Source organism: Scyliorhinus canicula, chromosome 8 (genome assembly GCF_902713615.1).
Source record: "Scyliorhinus canicula chromosome 8, sScyCan1.1, whole genome shotgun sequence".
In the NCBI taxonomy this organism is placed as follows: Eukaryota; Metazoa; Chordata; class Chondrichthyes; order Carcharhiniformes; family Scyliorhinidae; genus Scyliorhinus; species Scyliorhinus canicula.
The window spans coordinates 167,380,322-167,392,595 of NC_052153.1; the positions used below are offsets into that span (position 1 = coordinate 167,380,322).

At 42.9% G+C, this 12,274-nt stretch overlaps 2 protein-coding genes across 4 annotated transcripts in view; one reads left to right on the top strand and one right to left on the bottom strand.

Annotated features, from left to right (window-relative positions):
* Positions 1-11,331, top strand: part of cenpu (centromere protein U) — a 64,754-nt gene extending 53,423 nt beyond the window's left edge. Inside the window, exons 12-15 of the mRNA XM_038803902.1 lie at positions 3,689-3,736; positions 3,833-3,894; positions 4,178-4,334; positions 10,776-11,331. Of these exons, the coding sequence (XP_038659830.1) occupies positions 3,689-3,736; positions 3,833-3,894; positions 4,178-4,334; positions 10,776-10,889 (381 nt within the window). The 3' untranslated portion in view covers positions 10,890-11,331. The remainder of the gene's footprint in view (positions 1-3,688; positions 3,737-3,832; positions 3,895-4,177; positions 4,335-10,775) is intronic.
* primpol (primase and polymerase (DNA-directed)) overlaps positions 11,317-12,274 on the bottom strand; it is a 56,770-nt gene continuing 55,812 nt past the window's right edge. For all 3 annotated transcript variants that reach the window (XM_038805672.1, XM_038805670.1, XM_038805673.1), the window contains one exon: positions 11,317-11,877. In XM_038805672.1, coding sequence (XP_038661600.1) covers positions 11,527-11,877 — 351 coding nt within the window. In that variant the 3' untranslated portion in view covers positions 11,317-11,526. The remainder of the gene's footprint in view (positions 11,878-12,274) is intronic.

A 12,274-nucleotide genomic window follows, 5' to 3' on the forward strand; every position in this document is an offset into this window, starting at 1 on the left:
TCCACACTGGGTGGACTTGGTCATGGAGAAGTGATGAGCTCAGAGGCCGATGTGGAGGTTCGATGTGGACTATTGGCGGACCAAAATTTTTGTTTCAAAATCGGGAATGTTTAATAGGAATGGGGAGCTTGCGCGGTCAGTGGTATGGGAAGTGTTGAAAGCGGTAGTGAGGGGCAAGGTCATCTCGTTTAAGGCACAGGTGGACAGGGAAGCAAGGGAGGAGTGGCAGCAGTTGATCAAGGAGATTTTGAAGGTAGTTGGAAGGTACGTGGATGACCAACGCCGGACCCTCTGACATGGAGGGAGGAGCTACAGGTCAGGTTTGATCTTCTGTCCACGGGAAAGGAGGTTCAGCAGGTGAGGGGGGTTGTGTATGTGTATGGGGAGAAGGCCAGCCACTTGTTTGCAGGCCAGCTCCGCCGACGAGATTGTTCAGGTCAGGGGCGGGACGGGACGGGTGAGCTATTGGTGGCGCTGGAGCAGATAAACAAAGGTTTTGAATACAGAGGGAGACTGAGGCTTTGTGGGTGAGGCTGGAAGTAGGTTCTTGTAGGGGGTTGGGGTTATGGGCGCTGGCAATGGCCTCGCTCCTGTTTGCCCCAGGGAGGTATTCGGGGAGTCCTACAATATTGATCAGAGCCACCGAAGGATGCATCGGATATGAGGAGCTTTTGGGGCGATTGGAGTGTCCCAAAGTAGGAAAGGACGAGAGGGCAGGGTTGGAGGAGCCAGTGGGGGTTGAGGAAGTGCAGGTGCCAATAGGGAGGATGCAGACGCACAAGGAGTTGGGGCCAGATGGTTTTCCGGTGGAATTTTATAAAACATTTAAGGATAATTTGGCACTGCTGTTGGTGGAAATGTTGAGGATCTGATGGTCAGGGAGGCATTGCCAAGACGATGGGTCAGGCATGCATTTCATCGCTGCTTAAAAGGAACAAGGATCCGGTGGAGTGTGGGTCAAACAGGCCTATATCTCTGAATGTGGATGCCAAGATATTGGCGAAGGTGCTAGCACTGGGTTGGAGGTGTGCCTTCTGAAGTTGATTGGGGAGGATCTGACAAGGCTTGTAAGGGGCAGGCAGTTGTCGTCAAACATGCGCTGTCTGTTGAATGTAGTGCTTTCTCCGGCAGAAGGAAGGGAGTTGGAGGTGGTGGTGGCACTGGATGTATATTTCGACCTGAACTGTTCTGTGGGGGCTAAAATGGGACTGCTTAGATTTGGAGTTTTTTCAGGCTACCAGCTGAACTTGGATAAAAGTGAGTGTTTGTGGTATCTTCTCCAGGAGCGGGTTTTGCCGTTTCAGGTGACACCAACCCATTTCAGGTATTTGGGAGTGCAGATAGCCCTGGATTGGGTGGGGCTTCGTAAATTGAACTTTACAAGTCTGGTAGGTAGGTTTAAGGCGGATCTACTGAGGTGGAATAGTCTTCCCCTGTCGTTGGCAGGCCGGGTGCAGGTGATGAAGATGAATATTTTGCCGTCGTTTCTATTTTTATTTCCATGTCTGCCGGTCGTTTTGCCCAAATAATGTTTTTAAGGGTGGGGTTAGGATTGGTTTCATCATTTGGGCAGGTAAGGTGGCTAGGATTAGGATGACGGCACTTCAGAGGAGGCGCCAGTCAGGGGGGGGGGTTTGGGTCTTCTGAACTTGTTATACTATTACTTGGCGGCGAATGCAGAGAAGGTGTGGGTTTGGAGTAGGGAGAATGAGGCTTTGTGGGTGAGGCTGGAAGTAGGTTCTTGTTGGGGTTGTGGGTGCTGGCATTGGTGCCGCTCCTGTTTGCCCCAGGGAGTCCTGTGGTGGTTGCCATGCTGAAAATATGGAGTCAATTTCGGCAGCACTTTAGGTTGGGGTCGGATTCGAGGTTGATGCTGATCCCAGGGAATCATGGGTTTGAGCGAGGAAGGATGGATGCGAGGTTTCGGGGATTGGAGGAAAGAGGGGTGAAGGAGATGAGAGACTTGTTTTTGGAAGGGCAGTTCATGAGTTTGGAGGTGTTCAGGCGAAGTTTGAGTCCCCGTAATTGTCTTTGGTACATGGTCTTTGTTCGGCACAACATCGTGGGCCGAAGGGCCTATTCTGTTCTGTATTTTTCTGTTTTCTACGCAGGTGTGGAACTTGTGAAAAAGGTTTGCCGACATTTTCCGATAGCTCCTTCCTCCTTGTTGCTACGGGGGCAAATGAGGGGTTCCACAAGAGACGGGGTTTATTCTGTGCATTTTGGGGAGCTAGTTACTATTGCCTGTTTTGGGTTGGGGGGGGGGGGGGGGGGGAAAGGGGGAACAGAGAGATTGTCTGGGGGTGAAGTTTTGTGCTGGGTTTATTTTATTTTTGTGGTATAATTTGTAAATGTTAAAATCTTGAATAAAAATACTTTCAAAACAAAACACAAGAAATTATTATAACACTAAGATCATCCGGCTGGTTATATTTCTACCCACTCTCTGCTGGAGCAACTCTGCTAATCCCACAGTCCCATCCTTTCCTAGTAGCCCACAACTTTTTTCCTTTCAGATGTTAATCTAATTCCCTTTTGGAAGCCACATTTGAATCTGTCTCCACTATGCTCTCTGGCAGTGTACCCTAACCGCTCAACTATGTAAAAGCATTTTCTTCATGTCACCATTGGCTGTTTTGTCATTGACCTTAAATTGGTATCCTCTGGTTCTTGACCTTTCTGCCAATAGGAACAACATCTACCCAGTCTAGATCCCTCTCGATCTTTTCTCATGGAGCATAACCCTAGCATTTTCAAACTCTCCATGCAAGTCCCTCATCCCTGGAATCATTTTTGTAAACCTTTTCTGCACCCTCCCTAATGTCTTGCTACAGTGTTGTGCTGTATGTCTGTAATTGTAAAGCTCAGCATTCCAGAATGCCTTTTAACCACTTTCTCAACCTGCCTTGCCACCGTCAACAATTTAAGCGCATATACTCTGAGGTCTCTGTTCTAGCACCCCCTTTAGAATTGTACCCTTCACTTTTTTTTCATTTTAGCTACAAAAATCTGTATTATGTGTTTGCCCATTAACAGCCTGTCCGTGTTACCTTGAAGTCTATACATAATACTTACAAGGTTTGAAATGTGCTCCGCAAGTCCAGGGCATTAATATGTATTTTTATATATATTTTTTAAAAGTGGTTCCCTGAAGAACCCTATTAAATATCTTCCAGCTATCTTTAAAAAAAAAACTGTTCATCACTTAACCAACCTCATATCAATGCTGAAACTGTCTTTTTACCCCATGGGCTTAACTTTGCTGGGAAGCCTATTTGGCATTTCATCAATGCCTTTTAGAGGTCTATACACACCACATCAACCAGTAATTCTTTGTATACACTAAGCAGTGTACCCGAACAAGCGCCGGAGTGTGGCGACTAGGGACTTTTCATAGTAACTTCATTGCAGTATTAATGTATGCCAACTTGTGACAATAATAAAGATTATTATTAGCTGTCAGGGAAGTTCACCAATATTTTTAGTATAGTAACAGACATAAACTGCAGGTTTGAGGGGTGGGTTTGATGCTGGCAACCTACTATATATCCAATGTTATATTTGCCTATAATTTCACATATCCCAATATTTTCAAGCATTTCTGGATGACCAAATTGCTATTTTAAAATGCCCAGTTTTTCATTACCAGTTGCCTATTCAGATTGACAACTTCCTTTCCTTTTTAAAGATTGGGCAAGTGCAAGATCTAAAGAATTTGAAAAGAGAAAGTGCAAAGGTAAATATTTATTTTGATGTTAACACCAAATGTTTCCAAGTTTGTATACAATTATGAAAAATTGAGTTGACATTAATTAATATTCATTATTTACAGGTGATGACAACTTTCAACAAGACAAGAAAACACTTTTTAGTAGCTCAGAAGGAATTAAATGAGTAATGTTACATTTAATTCAGTTTTATCTTAAATCAGTAACATTGACCCCATTTATGTGTTGTTCTTAGTAAATGGTACAATATATCTTTATTTCAAGTATGATGCCTGTTAATGTTTCTTTGCACCCATTTTGATGATTTTAAGTATTTAATTCCAGTACCATTGTAATGAAATATAACTATTTAAATTCACAGTGAAATGTTATTAAAAACTTAACTCAGATCATTTGAAATTTTTTTGCTTCTAATCTAAATCAGAAAGTAAAGTTCTGATTATTTACAGGCAGGAAACACAACTCAAACACTTGCAGAAGGAATATTCGGAACTGTGTCAAAAGAAATCAGATTTGCTTCTTGCAACTCAATTCTTGTCTGGTTTTAAACAACTGCAAACACAGTATATTGAACATAGAAGCAAAAACCCTGGTGAAAAGCAAACGGTAAGAACTCCAATTCTTACCCATTGGTGTTGGTCATCTGTGAAATGCTGTTTAGTTATTTGGTATTCACAGGCAGGTTCAGGATCCCTATGATCTAGCCCTCATAGAATCATAGAATTTACAATGCAGAAGGAGGCCATTCGGCCCATCGAGTCTGCACCGGCTCTTTGAAAGAGCACCCTACCCAAGCCCACATCTCCACCCTATCCCCATAACCCAGTAACCCCACCCACCACTAAGGGCAATTTTGGACACTAAGGGCAATTTATCATGACCACTCCACCTAACCTGCACATCTCTGGACTGTGGGAGGAAACCGGAGCACCCGGAGGAAACCCTCGCAGACACGGGGAGGACGTGCAGACTCCACACAGACAGTGACCCAGCGGGGAATCGAACCTGGGACCCTGGAGCTGTGAAATAATTGTGCTAACCACCATGCTATCGTGGTGCCCAAGAAGGATCAAACACCTATAATTGTATGATAAGGACCTAGATAAACACCAGCAATATCAGCAGCTCACACTTTTATAATGCTTTTAATATAGAAAAAAATGGTCCAAATGTGCTCCATGGAGGAAGGATGGTTGCCATTCTAGTAGTTAGCAGAGGAACCAAAGGCAATCCAAGATGGATTTTGAAGCTTTTATTGCTGTAGAAAGAGGATGCTAATTAGAGGCTTTAGATGGTTAAATGTTGGAATAAAACAAAATTGCATTTATATATAGTTTTTCAAAACCAACATCCCAAAGTGCTTTATAGCCAGTGAGACAGTACAACAGTGACCACACTTAATGGAGGAAACAGGCAGCCAATTTCAGAATGAGAAGGTGTGTGGATGGGGTAAGGGAGTGGAGAGATATGGAAATTTTATGTTTGGCATGAGTAGGAGGAGAGATAGGAAATAAGCTCAGGTCAATGAGGATAGTGGCACGAGGTGAACACAGTTTATTGTGGGGGTTAAGTTTGGGAACGCTTGGATTTGTAGAGTGTCTCTCGTATCTTTTCTGCAACCAAAATACTGTACAGCTGAGTAATTAATTTAAGTTTAGTTATTTAAAAAAAAAAAAAAAAATTTAGAGTACCCAATTAATTTTTTCCAATTAAGGGGCAATTTAGCGTGACCAATCCACCTATCCTGCACATCTTTGGGTTGTGGGGGCGAAACCCATGCAAACACGGGGAGAATGTGCCAACTCCACACGGACAGTGACCCAGAGCCGGGATCGAACCTGGGACCTCGGCGCCGTGAGGCTACAGGGCTAACCCACTGAGCCACCGTGCTGCCAAGTTTAGTTATTTAACATAGAAGGTTAGCTTCCACTGTAAAGATCTATCGGTCAGTCTCTGACAGGGCTGCATACGGAAAGATGCCAAATGGAATATTCGGATCGAGCAGTAAGTTTAGCTGATTGGAGCACGGGAGGATAATTAAACAAGAATGAAATTGTAAAATAAATAACAATCTTGATTGTCAAAAGTAGGCTTACATTAACACTGCAATGAAGTTTCTGTGAAAAGCCCCCAGTCACCACATTCCGGCGCTTGTTCGGGTACACAGAGGGAGAATTCAGAATTCTCAGCTGGTATGGGAATTGAACCCATGCTGCTGGCCTTGTTCTGCATCACAAACCAGCTGTCTTGCCTAAGAGGGGAGGGTTGAAACAAATGGAGGGGTCATGGGTTCATAGATTAACTCTGGGGAGGAAGAAACGCAATGCCAAAAAAATATTTTCATGGAGTGGGGTTGGCAGCATGGGCCAGTGACCATTCTTATTGGCGGGTACATGCAGGCTCTTACAATGGGAAATTAGATTTTATTTTATTGGTGGTTACATGCAGGCTCTTACAATGGGAAATTTGATTTTTTTTAAAATATTCTCACAGCAATTTACATTTTAAAATGGAATGCTGCAATTTACCCAGAAATTTTAATGTAAATATTTAAACATAAAGCTTGCCCTATCCCTTTACTTGGTTTTGCAATTTGAGATACATTTATGTTCCCCAAAATATACCTCTTCTCTCTCCAATAACCTATTTGTTGTCCTGATTAGAAATAATTAATTAATAGTTTTGGATAATAAAGTCATATCTGCAAACTCATTTCATTTTAAAGACAACTTAAATTTGTGTAGAACTATGTAATAAAACGGTGCTATGTCTTTTCGTCCAACGTCATTTCGTCCAACGACACTTCGTCCACGTCTTTTGGTCCAGCGTCTTTTTGTCTGCACGTCTTTTGGTCCAACGTCACTTCGTCCAATTATCCAATTACAAATAGTTTAATTTAGTTTTTCAATGTTACTGCTCAAGGATCCTCTCCACCTATTTCGCCTCTTGAGGTTGAGTACTGCATTTGTGCTGCTTGATCTCCAGACATTATTAAGATAAGCTGCAGGATATTCACCCATGTATGCTCCAGCGTGATGAGAGCCATTGTATCTGATGGAATATTTGATCATTTCAGACCTGTAATGTCAGAACCCACTGCCAACCAGAGGTTTTAATCACTCGACGAAAATCGAGTTTAAACCTGCTTCTTTCAGAACTGCACTCATTGTCTAAATCCAATTAGACTCCCACTTATATCTGTGTCTGTCGGAATTGTAGAATATCAAATCATCTTGTCCTCTCCCCATTATTCTCTCTCGGGTACAGTTCTGGAAATCAAACTTTTAGGGAATTTCGGGAATTTACAATTTACATCAATTTTAAGTAATTTCGGGAATTTTAAGTAATTAGTAAACTTTTAGATTTTTTAACTGCATTTTTAGATTTTTTAACTTTTTAACTGCATTTTTCAACTTGCATTTTACTTGCATTTTATCAATTACTTGCACGTTAGCAATTAAATTCACTTGCTGTATTGTACTTGCATTTTATCAATCAAATGGTTTTATACGGAGTTAATTTGTAATTGGATAATTGGACGAAGTGACGTTGGACCAAAAGACGGGCGGACAAAAAGACGTTGGACCAAAAGACGTGGACGAAGTGTCGTTGGACGAAGTGACGTCGGACGAAAAGACGCGACACGAATAAAACAACCCAAGACAGCTCACTGGAGTGTTATTAAAGCCTGACTCTGTGCCACATAAGGAGATATTGGGGCAGAACATCTAAACATACGAATTAGGAGCAAGAGTAGGCCATTTGGTTCCTCAAACCTGCTGCACAATTCAATATGAGCCTCAACTCTACTTTCCTTCCTGTCCCCAATACCCTTTGACTCCCTTGTTAATCAAGCAGGTGGTGAATCTGTGGAACTCTTTGCTGCAGAAGGCGTGGAGGCCAAATCACTGAGTGTCTTTAAGACAGATAGTTAGGTTCTTGATTAATAGGGAGTTCAGGGGTTATGGGGAGAAGGCAGGAGAATGGAGATGGGAAGCATATCAGCAGCCATGATTGAATGGCAGAGCAGACACGATGGGCCGAATGGCCTACTTAGAACAGCACAGAACAGGCCCTTCGGCCCTCGATGTTGTGCCGAGCAATGATCACCCTACTCAAACCCACGTATCCACCCTATACCCGTAACCCAACAACCCCCCCCCCCCTTCTACTTCTGCTCCTATGTCTTGTGGTTTTTAGAATCTATCTAACTCAACTTTATAAATATTCAGTGACACAGCCTACCTCCATTCCCCTCTGGAGAAGGGAGTACCATAGATTCATGATCCTCAGAGAATTTCTCCTCATCACCATCTTAAATGGGAGATACCTTTTAAACTGTCCCATAATTCTAGTCTCTCTCTCACAATGGAAAGCATCCTTTCAGCATCCACCGTGACAAGGACCCTCATGGTCTTGTGTTTCAATAAGACCACCTCTCAATCTTCTAAACTCCAATGGATATAGGCCCAGTTTGTCCAACCTTTCCTTGTAGTGTAACAACCTCATCCCAGGAATTAGTTTAGCGAATCTTCTCTGAACTACTTTAATGCCCTGTAGCAAAACATCCCTTTTATATTCCTTGCAATAAATAATATTCCATTTTTTTCCCTAATCACTTGCTGTACCTGCATATTCACCTTTTGTGATTAATGTACCAGGACACCCAGGTCCCATGGTACTGCAGCGTTCTGCAATCACTCCCCACTTAAATAATATGCTGCTTTTTCATCCTTCCTGCCAAGTGGACAGCTTCACATTTTCCCACATTATACTCTTTTTTTTTAAAATATCATTTTTATTGGAATTTTTTACAGAAAATATAAAACATAACGACAAACAATGAAATGCAACAAAATAACCCATAATAACCGTACCACCCCCAGACCGTATCGATGCATGTATCCCATCCCCCACCCCCCCAACCCCAATGAACAACAAAAGGACTTCAAAATAAATTTAAATTAAATAAACAAACATAGTCATCGTCCGCCCCCCCCCCCACCTTTTCCCTCCCCCTTCCCCTTCTCTCCCCCCCCCCCCCCCCCCCCCCCCCCCCCCCCCCCCCCCCCCCCCCCCCCCGGGTTGCTGCTGCTACTGTCCCCGTACCCTATCGTTGAGCCAGAAAGTCGAGAAAAGGTTGCCACCGCCTAAAGAACCCTTGTACCGACCCTCTCAGGGTGAATTTGACCTTCTCTAGCTTAATAAAACCCGCCATGTCATTGATCCAGGTCTCCACGCTTGGGGGCCTCGCATCCTTCCATTGTAGCAAGATCCTTCGCCGGGCTACTAGGGACGCAAAGGCCAGCACACCGGCCTCTTTCGCCTCCTGCACTCCCGGCTCCACCCCAACCCCAAAAATCGCGAGTCCCCATCCTGGCTTAACCCTGGATCCCACCACCCTCGACACTGTCCTCGCCACCCCCTTCCAGAACTCCTCCAGCGCCGGGCATGCCCAGAACATATGGGCATGGTTCGCTGGACTCCCCGAGCACCTGAAACACCTGTCTTCACCCACAAAGAACCTACTCATCCTTGTCCCAGTCATGTGGGCCCGGTGCAGCACCTTGAATTGGATGAGGCTAAGCCGCGCACACGAGGAGGAAGAATTAACCCTCTCCAGGGCATCAGCCCATGTCCCGTCTTCGATCTGTTCCCCCAGTTCCCCCTCCCACTTAGCTTTCAGCTCCTCTACTGACGCCTCCTCCGCCTCCTGCATAACCTTGTAGATATCAGATATCTTCCCCTCTCCGACCCAGACCCCCGAAAGCACCCTGTCGCTCACCCCCCTCGCGGGAAGCGAAGGGAATCCCTCCACCTGCCGCCTAGCAAATGCCTTTACCTGCAGATACCTGAACATGTTCCCCGGGGGGAGCCCAAATTTCTCTTCCAACTCCCCCAGGCTCGCAAACCTCCCATCAATAAACAGGTCCCTCAGCTGTCTGATGCCCGCTCTGTACCAACCCTGAAATCCCCCATCAATGTTCCCGGGGACCACATTATACTCTTGAGTGCAAACTTTTTAAGAGGCCAAAATTGGTGCTCAGAGCTCAGTGTAGGGCTAAAAGAAATTAGAGACAGGCAAGGCCATGGAAGTAATCTTAAAGATAAGAACTTTTAAACTGAGACAGTGCCTAATTAGGAGGCTCTAGGCCAGGGGTATTGGGTGAACAGTATCTTGTGTGGGTTTAGGGCACAGACAGCAGAAATTTGGATAAACTCAAGGTCAGAGGGTAGAATTTGGGAGGACAGCCAGGACCGTGACAGAACAGTCCAATCTGTTCGCAGACACTGATGAGCTGGGGTTAGAGGCATGTGATGTTCCAGAGGTGGAAATAGGGGGCCGTTAGTAATGACATGCATGTGTATCTTATCTCGGTCAAATACAACGCAAAGTTACAAACCCTCTTGTTCAGCCTCAATTACCAGGAAAGATTGAGTAATTGGCTAAGGAATGAAGTCTTTGATGGGGCCGAAAACAGTGGCTTTGGTCTTCCCAGTATTTAGTGGTGATGATGATGTCGTGGAGTCTGGAGATATTGTGGCAAAATTCACATGTTGTAGTTTGGAGCTATGATAGAATGATAATAGAGGCTTCAATATTTCTCCCACACTTTCTCCTGTGGTTGGTATTTGGTAAAAGGATTTGCAGATTATAATTCACCTATTTGGCTTTGTTATGGGGTTGGACTGAAACCTGGAGCTTCCAGGAATGTTGCCCACTATGCCACAGGACCTCTGCTCATTTGGTACTGGGTGACACAAGCAGTCTGACAACTGAGAGACGGTGAAGAGGGATCAAGAGAGGTATTGACCTCTGGCACCTGGCAGTGAGAGGGAAGAAATAACTTAATTTAGCTATATTTAGAGTTAGAGTCTCTGAAATGGACAGAACTTAATGTTTCTTGTTTACAATAAAAAGACAAAATTTCCCAAGTTTTCACGTGAGTATTTTAAAAGTCAAAAGCTGCGAATGACAGCAACAGATTGTAATAACATTATTCTGGGTCTATTGTACTTAATTTTTTTTTTCCCTCTCCTCTACAGTATAATATTTCCAGCCTTCCTGCTTTGTTGTTAGAGGCACGTGGCATTCTGGGAGCAGAAAAACAGCTGCAGATAATAAATACAAAATTACAGCAATCACTGGATAAGAATTAAAGCAGTTTTGTATAATGAGAATGCAGCAATTGTTTTATTAAAAATGAGCAATACTTATTGGACATTGGGCAGATGTGGGGGCTATTAAATTGACTGGTCATGACAGATTCAGGCAGAGGAGCCGTGCCAATTTGCCAGCCATTTCAACAGAGTGGAAAACTGCATAGACTCAGGTAGAGAGAGGTATGTGCTCCTATTTCTATCTGATACCTTTGAAGAAACCCAGAAATCTATCTGCTGTTTATGAGCATGATTATCTTTATTGATGTGGTTTATATTAAAAAATCAAACTTTGTAGTTTGTAGTTTCTTTATTGTATTTTTAATGCAAATGGTAGTGGAAGAATATTTATATAGGTGAAAACATTAATGCTGTGCTGCAAAATGTTACTTTGTTCTCTACCTTAAATAATGTATCACAATAAAGCTTCTGTGTACTCAAATGTATTTAATATCTTAAATGAAAAATTATATACAGTTAAATAAAATGTCACATTCATTTATATAGCATGATGGAAAGAAAGGAAAATCCTGAAAGTTGTAAATAGAGGAACAAAGAAGCTTTTACATCCCATGTAAAAGCATGGGAAAAATCTTGAAAATTGATGCTGACTAAGCTTCTGAGTTAACTACAAAAACTAATGTTTCATCTGAGACCAGTTTGAATCAAAAACACTCATTGATTTTGTACCCATAGATGCCTCCAGTTCCTTCACAGCTGCTAGTAAGTCATTGTCAGATAATACTTCAGTCTCCTCACTGCTCATGCTCAATTCTGACTGCATATCAAAAGCAACATTAAATTCAGTGTCTTCAACAGCTTCCAATAACATTGCATCATCAATGTTGTCAATCAGTGCTGTATCCAGATTTTCTGTAAGGTCAGAATTTTGTGTTCCAAGCTGCAAGTTGTTCCATGTTGGACATGTATTATTTTGACTTGGCTCAATGTTCCCATCTTCATCCATGGTAAATACAATCTCACTATCCTGAAAGAATCAGTTGCAGGTTCAAAAAACTTGATGTTACAGTTATGAGAGCTTGTTTTCAGCGAATATCAAATGGAAATATCTACACACTGATAAATGGTACCAAGTAACTGTTAGTAGAGTTGGTGAGTATTCATGATATTTCAGCTGTTTGATTGAAAATTGTACAGACAAAAACAGCCTAATTTTAGACCAGAGTGACTGACTTAATCACTCCAACAAATTAACTCTCCCATTATTGACTTCAATTGTATTTTGAACAACGCCATTATTAACATTTATCATTGACGATTTTTCCAGTATCACTCCACTACGGTCCTGCCTTTGGGGTTCTTATCCAAAATATTTTTGGTGCGTCTTTAACTATATTTTGAAATGTTATTGGAAAGCTAGTCTG